The 17,975-nt window shown below is 37.2% G+C and overlaps 2 protein-coding genes across 2 annotated transcripts in view; one reads left to right on the forward strand and one right to left on the reverse strand.

The window, feature by feature from the left end:
* DNAH7 (dynein axonemal heavy chain 7) overlaps window positions 1–2,854 on the forward strand; it is a gene marked incomplete at its 5' end in the record, with an annotated part of 238,622 nt that extends 235,768 nt beyond the window's left edge. The window contains 2 exons of the mRNA XM_079710686.1: window positions 288–391; window positions 2,578–2,854. Of these exons, the coding sequence (XP_079566812.1) occupies window positions 288–391; window positions 2,578–2,784 (311 nt within the window). The 3' untranslated portion in view covers window positions 2,785–2,854. The remainder of the gene's footprint in view (window positions 1–287; window positions 392–2,577) is intronic.
* A 2,748-nt stretch (window positions 2,855–5,602) lies between these two features.
* The window catches only part of SLC39A10 (solute carrier family 39 member 10), a gene marked incomplete at its 3' end in the record, with an annotated part of 38,812 nt that continues 26,439 nt past the window's right edge, over window positions 5,603–17,975 (reverse strand). The window contains exons 8-9 of the mRNA XM_079710006.1: window positions 12,053–12,243; window positions 5,603–5,761 (exon numbers count right to left, since the gene is read on the reverse strand). Of these exons, the coding sequence (XP_079566132.1) occupies window positions 5,603–5,761; window positions 12,053–12,243 (350 nt within the window). The remainder of the gene's footprint in view (window positions 5,762–12,052; window positions 12,244–17,975) is intronic.

A 17,975-nucleotide genomic window follows, 5' to 3' on the forward strand; every position in this document is an offset into this window, starting at 1 on the left:
CCTGATAGCGTTTGCCCAGAGAACTTCACGTAGACTAATTTAAAATTCCTTTCCTCTTTTTGTCTTCCACATCTCATTTCACTGAATTAACTGACTAGGCAAAGTATAGCTATTCTTGAAGTAAGAATGGTAACACAAACTTAGAACATTGCCTTCATTTTAGAGCAGGCCTTCATTTGCTGACCTAGTATCACCTGCACAGCATTCACTGGCAGGAATTCCAGCTTCAGAACTCAATCAATATGCATATGTAAAGTCTTGTATTAACCTGCTTCTTTTATATTTAGGTGTTTTCATTCATGGACTATTTCTGGATGGAGCTTCCTGGAATAGAAAGATCAAGAAACTTGCAGAATCACATCCCAAAATTCTTTATGATACAGTGCCTGTGGTTAGTATTTTCTAATGATATATACATGGGAGGCTATTTTATATACAGACATACACATATACAGTCAACTCTTGTTATTCACAGTAGTTGTGTTCTATAAGCTTGCTTCCAACATTGAATTAGTGAATACTGAACTCCTAGGCAAAATATAAGGTTAAGTTTCTGTGATCCTGTGGTCACATTTTTTGTTACTTGATCAATATATAACCTTGTTTTATTTGTGTTTCTGTTTAAAGATACCTTACTTAATATATACTGTTGATTCATTAACACTGAACTCATGGACTGTAACTCATGCCTGAACAAAGCTTATATTGTTTCTCTATAAGGCATATCTCAGCCTTCTTGCATTTAGGAACACTAGACAGCACCTCAGCACTACACTTAGGGGCCTTTTTTTTTTTTTTGCGGTTTGCGGGCCTCTCACCGCTGCGGCCCCTCCCGCCACGGAGCACAGGCCCAGAGGCCACGGCCCATGGGCCCAGCCACTCCGCGGCATGCAGGACCCTCCCGAACCGGGGCACGAACTCGCGTCCCCCGCATCGGCAGGCAGACTCCCAAACGCTGCGCCACCAGGGAAGCACTAGGGGCCATTTTAAACAGCAAAATCACCAACAAAAAACACAAAAATGCAAAAACCTTGGCATTAAATAAACCGTCAAAACGATACTTGTTTATAGTTATGAGAATTGAAACAAGAAGGCAGAATGTCACCAGCTTCAATCTCAGTTGGGAACATGGTTGCTGGTGACTCATTTTTTGCTGCTCTGAGAGTGCCTGTGAATGACTATGAAAGTGCAGAATATTGACATTAGGATTAGGACTAAATTTTAGTGATAGGCAAATTTGCAAATACAGAATCCAGGAATAATGAGGATTGACTGTATACATATATCCACATCGACAAACATACATATGTTTATGATTTTTTTTCTTACATATACCTTGACCTAAATATGTGAAACTTGCAGATTAAAAGATTATATGAAAACCATACACATAAAACAATTTTTTTCTAGGCACCCGTCTTCAGCATGGGCATACTAAACTATATAAATACTAAGTTTCTGTTACTTCAAAGAAAATTTCAAATATGGGACCCAAATTGAAAGTCACAAGGGCAAATGTTTGCAATTTCAGAAGCTGATTTGGATCAATTTTTTTCTTTCATATGGAAACTTAAGTTTGCGGTGAATAGAAGGATTTTATAAGTGGATAATTCTCCCAAAAAAGGAAGTCACTTAGTAAGAAAAATTCTCATTAAAAAAATCCACTTAGTTGAAATACGTCCAACTTGAGTGTTGCAAGTCCTTGTATTTAATATCTGAAAAACTGCTTTATGGATCCCCACAGTTATGTGGGAGAGAGACTAGCACCCTTATTAATTAGCTCCTTCATACAATTTGTGCTTAAACCTGAGAAACCAGAAAAAGGGCTCCAAACAGTGGGGCTGTCAAGACTTATCACCTCAAGTATTGCTATTATTACTACTGGAAAAAGGAATTCGAGTTTTAAAAACATTGTTTCACCCTTCTGATGACAGTTTGTTCTTTACTCTTATATTCAGAGATCAACTTGCCTTAAAATCTTATTGAGATTGGTGAGGTTCAACTATGCTTAACATTCTAGGAACTTGGCTGACTCTCTAAGAATAATGTGGTTGTAGTGTAGTTATAAAGGCAACTATGTTTTAAACAGCACAATATACATAATAGGCCCTTTAAAATAGCCATGTAACATGGGGAGGAGATCTAGTTCTATAATCACTGATAAAAATCCTTTCAGAATATTTTGGGATTGGCCTTTAATAAAGCAACATGATTTTGAGTATCAGTGGTGGCAGATAAACAAACCTTTGAAAGTATACCTGATTTTATTATTATTGTAAGCACCAAAGGTCATCCTCAGGTAGGTATGGTAGGGAGATGATGAATAAATAATGGGTAGTATCCTTTTTCAGAGAGTAGGTGGAAATGACTCTTTTCTCATTTAGCTTCGTATATACTGGCTCTGAAGATAGCTCTAAAAGAATGTTTTGAGCAATGGCAGAACTGCTGACAAAAATAAAATCGATTTAGCCCATAGAAATCTGCAGACATAACTAAAACTTTATGCCAACGATTCCATATTAGGTTCAAATATATGTAAATATAACAGCCTTGACTTAAATTTTGTCTTTCTTCTAGATGTGGCTAAAGCCTTGTAAGAGGGTAGATATACCAGAACGACCAAGTTATACTGCCCCATTGTATAAGACAAGTGAGCGGAGAGGAACGTTGTCCACCACTGGCCATTCTACAAATTTTGTGATTGCCATGACTCTTCCCTCTGACCAACCCAAGGAGCACTGGATCGGACGGGGTGTAGCACTGTTATGTCAACTTAATTCATAATCAGAAGGTGTCATTTCCCTGTTCCTATTTCTTGTTAGATGGTTGAGTAGAAATTATATTTTACTTTTTAAAGAAAGTTATTTGGTTTAAATCAATTTAGTTATACTTAATTATAAATTCATTTATGTGCAAATGCAGGCTATATTTAAAATGATTCATACTTCAGTGTGAGGAATCTAACATAAAGACTAGACAAAACACACTGGTATATTTGCTCTTTTTGAATAACTTTATTTTGGGAGCGTTCCATAAGCATTAGGAACATACATAAAATGACACACCACTGTTGACAATGAAAAAAACAGCATTTGATCATTTCCAGCTTTAAAAATTTTTTAAAAATGAGTCAGTTACAACAACAAAAAAAGTTTAGATATTTTAGCAAGTATCACCTTGCAGGACTATAATCACATTTAAGCCACTGACTTACTTACTGTTAATGGAATAAATTCACACTGCATCTACTTACTATAGGATTTCTAAGCATAATCACAGCTGATTGAATGCAATGTGATATACACCAAAATTCATATGGATGTCACACAGTGACAGCATTGTACAAGTAACATTAATGACCTCCAACAAACACATGTTAAATTAGACTGGTCAAGCTAAATGGAATGTTGGAGCCAAAGATAAATGTAGTGGAATTCAGATTGTCTAGTAAGACTTGAAACTATACATTAGGATGATGTAAAAACTAAATACTGGTGGAACCCTAAACAAAATACTAGCAGCAACTGTTACAGCCCTCTTAAAAGTTTAAAGAAATCTAGCAAATAAAGATAATAGCAGTTTTGAGAGGATATAAAACGTCTATATACTTCAGCATAACCTATTTGCTTTAAATCAGGCATTTCTTTTTAAGTCTGGGAGTATATTCCAGCTGTTGCTTTTCATAAAAGTTTTAAAAATAAGCAGATTTAATGCTGGAATGCAGAATCCTCCTTGGGCGTAAAAACTCCAAAATGAACTATAAATATATCTTGGTTCAGAAAGCAAGATATTTGAATCATTTCAAGTTGGCAGTACTAAATAAAATATCAGCACCTTTTAGCTAGGTTGCTTGAGGGGCCAAGCAATGAGATGAGGACTGTCCTAATTCAGTGCCCAATGCTGAAAGTAATCTATGTATAAAACTCCTACTTGTTACAGGAGGCCATGGAGAAAGCCAGAAATAATTTTTCGAATTCAGGCATAAATTAAGGAAATAACATCTAATAAGCTCCCTTGCTTACAGCATAAAGAAGAAACACTGGCAATACTCTTAATACCTGAATGCATGTGCTGCTTTCAGTTTTGTTTTTTGTTTTAAAGTTCATGGAGTAAGAGGACAGGAACTGGGGAAAGGAGGAGGACTAAATGAATACATTTCAAATGGAATGGAAGGAGTTTGGCTCTTAAATATCTGAACAATAAGATTTTTAAAGCAGCCACACAGGTAGCCAAGCAGAGGAAAACAAAGCTGCCTGCATGTAGTTCAAATACAGTTTACCTGGCATAAATGAAGACCATGTGGCACACAGAGAGCTACATGCATATGATTAACACTACAAATTATTAGGTCAAAATTCAGGATAAACATGGCTTGCACTTCTCACAAATCATTCACAATTTATGTCAGGAGAAGAGGGTACCTAAAAAAAAGAGACTAATCCCTATCAGGCACCAACAGCATATCTTGGCACAAAATGATCATGTGATTTCAGCTGAGTTACTGAACTTAAATGCATCTTCCAAGTTACCTGGTACCATGCCAGCCATGGCATCAATGGAGATCATCCTCATATCCGTTTTGACACTCCACGTACAGATTATGGACACGGTAAACTGGCCTCCTTACAACGTTACCTCCAGCCAGAGCATGTGCTCTAGGTTCCAATGCCAAACTGGTAGAGCACTGCGTAAAAACTTAAATTTCCCAAATAACTAAAGGAAATCTGAATATTTAGACCATGTTTGGGTTCTTCATTTCGCTGAGGGTTACAATTTTAAGGAAAAGACATTTAAGGAAAAAACATCTTACCACATGCTCCAACCCCTTACCCCCACCAAAAAACCCAAGACAAAAACAAGTTAAAAAAAAAAAAAAAACCCAAACACCAAGTATAATATTAATACAAAGAACCGTTATGAATCTTTCATTAAACTGAAGCTCACACAAATGTACAATCACAAATTTCAGTAGTTTAGGCTGCAAGTTTAAATCCTATGCAAATATATACAAAAATAGTAACTCTAGATTCAAGAATAAGGGCTTTTCCCAATGCTAAATCCATATTCTAATGCAGCCTGAGCTTTCTTCTAGGTGCTATAGTCTACTTTCTGCAGATCCAAAGCTGTGTCAAGTTGATCCCTATTACCACATGTATATATGGAGCTGAATTAAAGGACATTACAATTCATTTTTACCACAAAGAAAAGTCTGCCCAAAGTCCATTTAAAATATTTTTAAAGTTTAAGTGACTTTTTTTGGTTCAATTTCTATTTCTGCATAGCCACAGAAGTTTCTACTAATAAAGAGACTACTTTAGTGTTTTATATGATTATTTTTTTAAAAAGTCTTAATCAAACCTATATCAACATCGGTTCACGGAGTCCCGTTTTCTCCTTTATCATAAGCTTTGTATTTCTAAAAGACCCCTTCATGCAGGGAAAACAGTACTGAGCACCGGTCTTTGTGGTCAGGCTCAAATCTATGAACTTGTAAGTAGTGCAAGCCACTGACTTTTCTTTGAGCAATGTGCTTACAGTACAAGGAACAGATGCAAAGCTGCATGGTAACATTCTTGTAATCAGCAGTGACTGCTGGGAATGGTCAAAACTGGAGGTCAAACACAATTTTGTCTTCATAGAGGGCAATTACCAGCATGATGGCAAATCCAAACAGCAATCCTAAATTCTGAAGAATGAATTGCCCCACTGGACAGAAGCCATGTTCTTCATTGTCACCATCACCATGCAACATTTCTGGAAGCTAAAAAATATTTTAAAAATATTTTAAAGCAATTTTGTATAATATTTTGCTCTTTTTACATTTTCCTACTTAAGAAAACTAGTGACTAAAGCACAACTACTAATAACTATTTTATTGAAACAATGTTAACCATAACACATATTTTAGTCAAACACTAAGAAATTTTATGCTCTAGTTGTGTACTAAGTAAACACTATATCTGTACCCTCCTCATCCCCCAACAAACGCACATAATATATGTATTAGTCACTTTTTTAAAGTTACTGTCCACTGACATTTATGTTAAAGTATAAGACAAGTTACTGTTGCAAATAAGACTTTCAGAAAAGAACACCACAATTCCCATATTTACTGATGTGTCTTAAGCTCACTGAGAAAGTAAGGTTCCTTTGGGGGATATTTCATTCAAAATTGTATCATTTCTTCACCCTTTCCCATCTAAAATTCTCATTTCCAACTGCACATTTCATCAACGGTACACATTAACAGACAATTCCAAAATTGGTATCTCTATGCCCTTAAAAGCCATTATTTTCCTTCCGACAACAGACACAGAAAATAGTATATCAAGGCTACACAGCAGAACTACTACCAAGTTAAGCACACTGCCTTCACAGTGTACTCTATTCTCATAAGTGATAAAATTTAAAAAATTTTAAAGTTTCCAATATCTTTAAAGGCACAGTGCATTGAAAAGTACAGCTCAACTTCTACAGTACAAGTATATATTACATTTAGAAATAATCCAGGGACTTCCCTGGTGGTGCAGTGGTTAAGAATCTGCCTGCCAATGCAGGGGACACGGGTTTGAGCCCTCGCCCGGGAAGATCCCACATGCTGCAGAGCAACTAAGCCCGTGTGCCACAACTACTGAGCCTGCGCTCTAGAGCCCGCTAGCTACAACTACTGAGCCTGCATGCCACAACAAGTGAAGCCCGCAGGCCTAGGGCCTGTGCTCCTCAACAAAGAGAAGCCACCACAATGAAAAGCCTGCGCACTGCAACGAATAATAGCCCCCGCTCACCACAACTAGAGAAAACCCGCATGCAACGAAGACCCAATCCAGCCGAAAATAACTAAATAAAATTTATTAAAAAAAAAAAAAAAAAAAAGACATAGTTCAGGGACTTCCCTGGTGGCGCAGTGGTTAAGAATCCTCCTACCAATGCAGGGGACACGGGTTCGATCCCTGGTCCAGGAAGATCCCACATGCCATGGAACAACTAAGCCTGTGCACTACAACTACTGAGCCTGCGCTCTAGAGCCCGCGAGCCACAACTACTGAAGCCCGCATGCTGCAACTACTGAAGCCCACGCGCCTAGAGCCCATGCTCTGCAACAAGAGAAGCCACTGCAATGAGAAGCCCATGCACCGCAATGAAGAGTAGCCCCCACTTGCCACAACCAGAGAAAGCCCACGCACAGCAATGAAGACCCAACACAGCCAAAAAATAAATTAAAAAAATAAATAAATCCATAGTTCACAAAGTATAAAACTTAAATTTTTAACGTGTCTAAGCAAATGAGATTTGCTGAAGATGGAATGTATGTGATTATAAGCATAAATTCGTCCCACCCAAACCTAATCAAAATTTCAAAAGAACTATTTCCAATTTTCACGTTCACTTTTCTGTTTTTTTTCAAGTTTGCAGTGAATATCTACAGAAAGATGACATTGATATGCTGCTCTCTATTTGACACTAAACTTTACTCCAAACAATATCTTGGTGCTTTGGGGTTTAGGGAGGAGAAATGTAGCGTTAAGTACATAATGCCTGCCTAGGAAGAAATGCCATTAATCATTATTAAATAATGAGTACAATTAATCCAACTACCATGCTCTGACAGTGCTACAGTATATTTAACAATCACCTGAGGGTCCTATTTAAGCAGTACTTCATGCTGGTCATCTATTCTGTTTAGAAGTCTATGGCAGTAGTGTACGCTAATGGAGGTTACTGTTCTTATCCAGCAGAATTAAGTAGTTGTGACAGAGACCATTACAAATGTCAAAGCTGAATAATTGTGACAGAGACTATATGGTCCACAAGCTTAAATATTTACTATCTGTCCCTTGCCAACCCCTGGATTAAGACTAAAACTGGCAAGTTCCTACCTATGGTTTTAGTAAGAAGACTATTTTATTACGTTTTTCCCCAAGTTTTTATTGTTACAAAAACTTTCAGTTCTAACTTTCCTTAATATTTAAGCATAAACATTGTATGTTTCACAGAAATATCCCCTCTAGATATGTGCACATACCAGCAAGAAGAGGCACCACAGTGCCTCCCGCACATTCAATTCTATCCTGAATGCCAACACCAATACTGTCTGTCATAACCACAGCTAAAAGCCAGCCAAAGCCAAAGCCCCCTTAAAACCAGATGCTTCCAACTGGGTATCCTAAAGGTACTAAAACTTCTGGTACTGTTGCTATCTTACTGAATGACTATACATAAATAAAAACTTCCCCCTTATAGCCAAAGTGGTCTTTCTAAAATAAAAATGAGATAATGTCATTGTTGCTTAAACCTTTTAATGGTCCCCCAAAATTTACAAGATAAGCTTTAATCTTTTTAGCATGGCATGCTGTGTGACTCATGATCCAATCACCAACTACCTAATTAGTGACAATGTAGATATATTATCTATTTCCTAAATGAACCCTAAAACATATGTGGATAGTTTGTCCCTGTCTTCTAGAATATTTAGGTGTTTTCAATTGTGACATTATAACTACTCTGCAAAGAACATTTTCATATGGTTTTATTTTTATTTATTTGCTTGCTTGTTTTATTAGCAGTAATCATTTTACTTTATTTCCTCAGAATACAGTCCCAGGAGTAGACTCACTGGTCAAAGAATGATGCTATTTATTATTCTGCTTTCTTATATGCCCTTTCCTCTTGCTTCCAATAAACTTTTTTACCTTCTTTAAGACTTGGCTCAAATTTCCTATTCCAGAAAAACTTCCCTAATTTTATTACCCAATTTTTTAGCCAGCCTCCCTCTGTAGTTCCACAAACATGTTGCACCACTCTATCATAACACGTATCCAAAGAATTATAATTAATGGCTGCTTTTCTTCTTCATTAGAATATAAATCCTTACTGTAATGACTCTCTGGTTCTTTTTACACTTTTAGCTCTCTAATATAAGAATTAGCTAATTCATTCTTCATTCAACTAATTATGAACTACATCTCCAGCAGTAAATGAAACATGACAAAAACGCCTGCCTTCCCAGAACTGATATCATAGTGGGACACACAATGAGCTCAATAAATAAAATGTTTAATGTGTTATTAGTAGATTGAGATACAAGTGCAAAAGAAAAAAAGTAAAGTAGGAATAGAGAATGTAAAATGTTGGTGTAGAGATTGAAATTTTAGATAGGATGCCTCAAGAAGTGAGGGAGCTAGCCAGGAGAATGTCTGCGAGGTATCAGCAGGAACCAGGGCCTGAGGCACAGTGTGCCTCGTAGAGGAGCGGGAGAGGAGGTGAAGTAAGCTTAGGAAAGTTAGGGATGGAAAGGGAGAAGAAATGCTCAGGAGGATTAAAAACCTTGAAGGTCAAAAGAAGAACTTTGTGCTTCTACTCTGAATGAGATGGAAAACCACTGAGGGATCTGAAGCTCACAAGTGACATGATCTAATCTTACAAGGATCACACACACAAAAATCTCCCAAGGTGTGTTGTAGATATAGAGTGTGGTGGACAGGTCAAGGGCAGAAACAGGGAGAACAGTTAGAAAGAGAAAGATGATGGTGGCTGGAACGAGAGTGGAGGGAGGTGATGAGGAGATGGAGCCCTCAGCAGATGTGGGAAGGACAGAAAGAGGGGAGTCAAAGAATGATACTCAGGGTTTTGATCTGAGCAACCAGAAGAATAAAGTTATCATTAATAGATGTGGGATTCCATAGGTGGTGCTGGTGCAAGGAGCAGGGTTCGCAAATATCAAGAGCTAGTTTCTGAACATATTAAGTTGGCAACACCTTTTAGATATTCAGGTAAGCAGGAAGACAGGCTAATCGGGAGTTAAGGAAAAGGCCTGGGCTAAAGATGTGAACTTAGGAATTATCAGCCAATAAATATTTAAAGCCATGAGACTAGATAAGATTACTTAGAGGCCTTTCACCAACATTCAGAGGTAAGGGAAGAGAAGAAGATCCAGCAAAAGACTAAGAAAGCTAGAAAGGTGGGAAGCCAGGAAATGGTGGTGGTACAGAAGCCAACGGACCAGGAGGCATTCCAAAGAGAAGAGAATGATCAACAGCCAAATACTGCTGTTAGGACAAGTGAAATGAAGATGGGCAGGGTAAGTGACCAGTGGACTGAGCGATAATGTCGTGGTCAATGGCAGATCTGACAAAGTAACATGGCAGAGCAGTCAGGGAGAAAACCTGATGAGCTAGACTCATGAGAGAAGAGAATTAAAAAACAAGAAAGGGTGATTTGCTATAACAGGGAAGGAGAGTAATAAATAGGGTGGTAGCTAAAAGTGAAACTGGATTTTAAAAAGATCCTTTTCCCCTACCGTTTTAAGATGGGAAAAGTAACGAGGTTTATACGATGATAGAAATGATCCAGCAGAGAGGGAAAAACAAATGATGCAGGAAAAAGAGGGGGAAATTTAAGGGAGTTAGAGAGGGGATAGATAAGGTCTAGGGAACAGTTTGAAGGAGCTGGCTCTAGCTAGGAACATCAACATTTCTTCATAGTAAAAAGAACGACATTAAACAGGCATCGATACAGGGAAATGAGTAGAAATGGTGATGAGAGCTGGTTGGAACTGGTCTTGGTGGCTTCGGTGTTCTACATGAAAATAGGAAGCAAGGTCATCAGCTGAGCGTGAGGACAATAAATGAGGTATTAGAGGCCTAAGGAGAGAGGGGGGAAATGGCTGCCTCTAGGTACAAAATATAAATAATTTTTATTTTTTCTTATTTTCTAAACTTTCTATAATAAATAGTCATTAAAAATTTAGGTTATGTAATTTGATATGAGACTATCTAACAGATCCCACCAGAAAGAAAAGTGAATACAATATCTAGTTAAAAACAGAAAGCAACCAAATTGTTAGTTCTGCAAACGCACTGCCTAACATATTTAGAATATTAAAGTAAAATTAAACTAATTGGGCTTGGGCTTCCCTGGTGGCGCAGTGGTTGAGAGTCCACCTGCCGATGCAGGAGACACGGGTTCATGCCCCGGTCTGGGAAGATCGCACATGCTGCGGAGCGGCTGGGCCCGTGAGCCATGGCCACTGAGCCTGTGCGTCTGGAGCCTGTGCTCCGCAACGGGAGAGGCCACAGCAGTGAGAGGCCCACGTACCGCCAAAAAAAAAAAAAAAAATTGGGCTTCCCTGGTGGCGCAGTGGTTGGGGGTCCGCCTGCTGATGCAGGGGGCACGGGTTCGTGCTCCGGTCCCGGAGGATCCCACATGCCACGGAGCGGCTGGGCCCGTGAGCCATGGCTGCTGAGCCTGCGCATCCAGAGCCTGTGCTCTGCAATGGGAGAGGCCACAACAGTGAGAGGCCCAAGTACCGCAAAAAACAAAACAAAACAAAACAAAACAAAAAACTAATTGGGCTTCCCTGGTGGCGCAGTGGTTGGGGGTCCGCCTGCCGATGCAAGGGGCGTGGGTTCGTGCCCCGGTCTGGGAGGATCCCGTGTGCCGCGGAGCAGCTGGGCCCATGAGCCGTGGCCGCTGGGCCTGCGCGTCTGGAGCCTGTGCTCCATGGTGGGAGAGGCCGCAACAGTGAGAGGCCCACATACCGCAAAAAAATAAATAAATAAAAAATAAAACTAATTGTTAGTGTTTAGATTTATTACCTTTAAACTGAAGTTAGAAATAAGGGAAATTACATAAATCCCTTGGAATATACACCATTTCCTGCAGAAGACTGGCTTACCTAAGAGGTATAGTATTTCCTTCTTGTTTGCTATAAAGCAAGCTCAAAGAATTACTTTGTTAACAACAAAAAAACATTTCCACCCCAATATTACAAAACCTTCAAAGTAGTATAATAATTCTGTAATTTTATCTTTAAATACTACTGATGATTACTTTGAGTAGTAATATTACTTGGTCAAAAACCTTCAGGATAACTGGTTTCCAAAGAAGGAATCCTCCTACTTAAATGTCTTTTCTTTATTTAAGATATCACGTCTTTAAGATGGGTTATATTTATTAGTCTTTCAAACTACATCCAGATTTCTTCCATTTTTGGAAATTGCATTCTATTTACATATTTAGTGTAACAACAAAAATATAAAATAAGCTGTCTTACCATATCCACCAAGGCTACGTAGAGGAACATGCCTGCAGTGATGGCAAAGATCCAAAGTGTGATGTTATTGGCATACTGACCAACAGCTGTGCCTATGAGCATGCCTATGTAAGCCATCATGGCAGAGAGGAGGTTGTATACAATTGCTTGCTTTACAGTCATGCCTGCTTTAAGAAGAACTGCAAAATCACCTGCAGTTAAGACATAATGTGAGTTTTAAAACCACAGGATTTTACACACAAATTCAGGAAAACTCCAATAAAATACAAAATTAAGAATGACATAAAAAAGATATACCTTTATAATGAAATTTCACTTTTTACTTAAACCTTAATACATGCAAAAACTTGGGTGAATCTCAAAGGCATGATGCTGAAAGATAGTCTGAAAGGTTATACATGATTCCATTTATATGATATTCTCAAAAAGATAAACCTATAGTGATGGAGAACACTCAGTGGTCACCAAGGGGCAAGGATAGAAAAGGGATGTGACTATAAAGGGATCGCATGAGGGGGTTTGTTGAGGTGATGGAACTGTTACCCTTGATGGTGGCAGCGCTGACACAAATCTACATACATGTTAAAATTCAAAGAACTGTACATCAAAAAGCAAGGTCAATTTTACTGGATAATGTAAAATGAAAACTAAAAAACACAAGAAAAACATAAGAAAAAAAAGAACTTTACCATTGCTCTTTTTGTGAGCAGCAAATAGAGCTCTCTGCTCTGATCTCTGCCCTTTTTTCAAAGGGAAATGGGCTAAGAAAGAACAGAGTAACAGACTCTGTATGCTGTTTATATTTATGTTTTATTTATTCCAAAAGAAAAATTAAATCTTAATTCTGAAGATCCTAAAAATGTAAAAAAAGAATAAAGAGAATTTTCTTACTCATCTGTCTAAAGCTGGAACACTAAGTAAAGAAAGGATTAAATATTGTTTAGAGAGACATTACTAGAAGGGCAAAATGCTGCTAGAACTAATAGTCTTTAAGCTAAAGGGTCAAAAGCAATAGTTTTCCTAATTATAACAATTTTTTTTGTTTTAATTTTTGTTACTAAATATGCCAATGTCCAATCAATTACTGAACATTCAGTATATGCAAGGTACTATATAGAATACTGAGGTGGGGGGCAGGGGCTTGTTTCTTTCCCTTAAGAAGGGATCTTACAAGACTAAAAGTAAATGATTTGGGTTTTTTGTTTTTTTTTAAAGTTATGATTACAAGGTTCTCATTTACAACAGGTAAGTAGAAGTTAACAACAAAGAAGTCAGTGCAAGGCATTATTTTCCATGTTTCAGTGAATTGCTACAAACTACATCCTGCAACATTATTTGGGAAAGTTAAGATAATACACCTAAGGAGATTATCTACCAATGGCTTCTAAACTGCCATTCTCCAGTTTTCCATCTAATACTATTCTTCCTACATCTTTTCCCTCTGATCCTAAATACTTAATTCTCCTGGTGAGACTTGGATTCAATGTCAGCTTTTACCTCTTCTCTCCGCTAGAGTTTTAAGTTCCTCTGGCCTTTCTTCCTCGGCCTCCTCTAAGGAAAGAGTTCCCTAACTTGTTCCTCTGCAAATTTCCTCACCATATTTTCAATAATTCACCCATCAGTTGTATTAAAGGGACAATTTCATTTAGCAGGCAGTTAGGTAATACAAAATGAGACTACAGAAGTGTCTTTTAGGTTATAAAATACAGTGTTTTCTTTTGTAATTTCAAAATAGGATTTTAAAAGGAGCATTACTGAATACTCAATGAACCAAATATCATAGGTAAAACTCTATCAATTTTGATGCCTTCCCTGATATTACTGCATAGGAAGATGACTGCTTTCATCCCTGAATAACAACCAAACAGCATGAATTAACTAGTCAAGATTCAAGATGAATTATTTAGTTAATACTTTAAAAAATTAAGGTGTAACGTACATACACAATTCCTCCCTTTTTTGACCTTGCGTTCTATGAGGTTTGACAAAAGTACATACCATGTAACCATAACCGCCATCAAACTATAGAACTATTTCATCATGACCTGCCCCTGCCCCTGCAAATTTCCTCAGGCCCCTCAATCCTAGGCAATCGTTGATCTGCTTTCTGTCCCTAGTTTTGCCTTTCCCAGAACGTCATATAAATTGAATCATACAGTATGTAGTCCTTTGAGTCTACATTTTTTTCACTTAGCATGATGTGTGTAAGATTCATCCATGTTACAATTTATATCAGAAAACCACTGCTTTTTACTGCTAAGTAATATCCCAAAAATGAACAATAGCTTATTTACCCATTCAGCAGCTTAAAGACGTTTAGGTTGTTTCCAATTTGGGGCAATTATGAATAAAGCCACTATATACATTCATAAATAGATTTTTGTATCAACAAAACTCTTCATCTCTTGTATGTAGATACCTAGGAGTGGGATTTCTGGCAGCAATTTATGAGAGTTCTGGTTGCTCCCCATCCTTTTCAGCCCACAATGACAAATCCAGTACTTGAATTCTCATGTGTTTATCTGTTATCAGTATAACTTCTTTAGTGAAATGCCTGTTCACGTCTTTTACCCATTTTTTGTTGTTGTTGAATTGTTGGTTTTCTTATTACTGAGTTGAGAGGTCTTTAAATATCCTAAGTTTTTTGTCAGATAAATATTCTCCAAATACTTATTCCCAGACTGTGGCTTGTCTTCATTTGTTTAAGTGTCTTTTGTGTAGAGTTTTTACTTTTTATGAAGTCCACTTTCTTACTTTTTTCCTTGGTGGAGCATGCTTTTGGTATTGTATCTAAGAACAACCTGCCTAATCCAAAAAACACAAAGATTTTCTCCTATGTTTTCTTCTAAAAGTCTTTTATATTTAAATTTTTTTCATTTAGATCAATGATCCATTTTGAGTTAATTTTTGTCTGTGGTGGGAGGATTTTTTTGCAATTAGACATCTAATTATGGCAGCAACATTTGTTGAACAAACTATTCTTTCTACATGGAATTTCCTTTGCATTTTTCTTGGATTCTATACTCTGTTCCACTGATTTATGTGCCTATTCTGTAACCAATATAAATTGTTTTGATTATTGTGGATTTACAATAAGTCTTAAATTCAACTTTGGTGTACTTTTTCAAAATTCTTCTGGCCATTCCTTTCCCTTTCCATAAAAATTTTTGGAAAAAACTCATTTATCTCCAAAAAAGCCTGCTGGGATTTTAACTGGGAATGTAATGAATCTATAGAGAGAATTAGTATATTAAAAATACTGAGTCTTCTGGTCCATAAACCTATAATAGATCTTCATTTAGGTTTCCTTTGATTTCTTTTGTTGGCAAATTGTAGTTTTCAGCATATAGATTCTATGTAATTTTGTTAGATTTAACCAAAGTAGTTTGTGTTTTTTGGTGTTACTGTAAACAGTACTTTTTAAAAATTTCAATTTCTAATTGTTCATTGCTAGCATATAAATGACTTTTATATGATGTTCTTGTATCAAGATGAATTATTTCATTTAAAAATCTATCTTTGTCCTAGTCCTATCTCAGGTTATAATTTCTCAAAGTTATCTGCATATTTTTCTACCATTCCCTTCTCAGTAAGAATCTGTACAAACATTTGAAAAATAAATCAAAAGGAATATCCACAGTTGGAATTTACACTGAATAAGCAAATCTATTCATCTTTTGATAAATCAATATTCTTTCCTTTCTGCTGACAAAGGATATCATTAGCACAAAGAATGAGGTGTGTCTGCCAAAGCTGTTAATGTGATCCAATGTTATAATTATGTCAGTATCTGTTAATATCAATTCTTGAGATTATTTTTTTAAGTAAGTATTTTAAGGTTCTGTTTGTCTTAAATAATGCATGTATGCACATGTATAAATCTAAACAGTAAATGTTCAATTTTCCCTGGACAATTCAGCACATTATGAGTATCTTATTTTTAATTTCTATTTAACTCAGTACACATGAGAGGAAAGGAAAAAATGGACAGCATTACAGATAGCTTCTCTAAGCGAAGTCTTAATAACATAGCTACATTTATTTATCAAAATGTTATTTCCTTGAAGTTGAAACATTACTCAATGTCAAGAAGAGAGTTTGGATCATCTGCCCTTCTGGATTATCCTCAACCTCACTTCCCCTTTATACATTCTTATACAGGTTTTCTTACAAATTATTTTTCAAATGTTTCAAATACAGCTCCTTACTGTATTTGAAAGGGTGGAAAAACGTGGAGAGAATGCAACAGAATAATATTGCAACTTACTTAAATTCAGCTATACAAGTTTGGCAAGAAAGAGCAGTAATAAATCAGGTAATTTCATCCATTACCACACCCCGCAGCAAACATGAAATGAGAGACATGGGTTTTCTATTTCTTCAGATGGTTTCAATTTCTGCACACCTCTCAGAGTGAACCTCCCTATATTGTTTTAAGGTTTAAAAGTACACACGGTTTTTCATATCACATTCCTAAACACACACAAAAAAACCCTACCTGGAACACCATTAGGGAAACAGCAATCTGTTCAGAAGAGGAACATCAAATCTTGGAATTACTGACTGGACTGCGGATCAGGATCTCCAAGGTACTACAATGTAATTTCAACATAAGTGACCCCTGAACAACGCAGGGGCTCAGTCGAAAAGCTGCATATAACTTATAGTCAGCCCTCCATATCCTCAATTCCACATGTGCAGATTCAACCAACTGCAGATCGTGTAGTACTGTAGTATTTACTATAGAAAAAATCTGCATATAAGTTGACCTGTACAGTTCAAACCCATGTTGTTCAAGGGTCAACTGCACATGTTTTCCCCCTTAGGGTATGACTTTAGTATAGAAATCTGATTAGTTTTAAGAATTCATAATAAAAAATTTAGCTAGGGCAAAACAGGTTTTATATTAAATAAATTATCCTGGAATGTGACATATTATGCTGCTTTGCCAACATCTTAACCTAGTAAGTGGGAAGAGGACTTGTCGCTATCTACCTGCCATGCATCTATCTCAGCCTCCAGGGGACTGATTTTTCCCTTGCCTGGGAATTCTGAATAAGAAGCTTCTATGTCTGTCTCTACATTCTGTTCCTCCCCAAGTGAGTAAGAGTAGATAATCTAATCAGAGCAGAGGCATATATCTGGCCCTATTTTACCAAAGTACTCCATTACTATGCCTTAAAGGCAAAAATTAGGCTCCACGAGCATTTTTTAAAACTTCCTTTAGACCACTTCCACCTTGTTGATGGATAAAAAAGCCAAAGCCTTTTCTGTCACCTCCAGAGGAGGAAGCTGAGTTATTTCTTTATGATCTTTCTTCCCTAGGAGCCCAGGCAACTACAATATGGGGCAGTTTATGTCAATTTACCACAAGGCATTGGGGGAAAATGTACATTCTCATAATGTCTCACTCCTCTCCTTCTGGCAAAGCAGATGTATACTTTGGATTGGTATTTCCTTTCACAGCAACAGTAACACCTTAATCTCTGGTTTGTGGGGTAAAACAAGTAAAGATTTGGGGTCTCAATATTTCACTGAGGTGTCCTGGCTCAAGCTTTTACCAGAGCTCTGCACTGGGTATCAAGCAAGCGCTTACCTAGCCAATAAGATGCGTATTGCATTTGTTTTACATGTGGCTATTGTTGTGTGTCACTCACTCAATAAGAAACAATAGGAAAAATAAAGGAGTAAGCGACAGGAGGGCAACCATCCCTCATTTCCAAACTCTCTGCTATCAGTTCTGTGCTGAAGGGGATCATGGGGGGTAAGGGCAATTCAGTATAACCACACTTAATCATGAAGTGGCCTGACATACTACTTTTAGGGGGTAGTGGGTGGGTAGGAAGGAAGTTGAAGGTTTCCCTAGCATACTGTGGATGTGTGTGTGACTAAAAAGAAAGGTTAAAACTATTAGGCAATGTTT

Source organism: Hyperoodon ampullatus (assembly GCF_949752795.1).
Source record: "Hyperoodon ampullatus genome assembly, chromosome: 8".
NCBI classification, from domain to species: Eukaryota; Metazoa; Chordata; class Mammalia; order Artiodactyla; family Ziphiidae; genus Hyperoodon; species Hyperoodon ampullatus.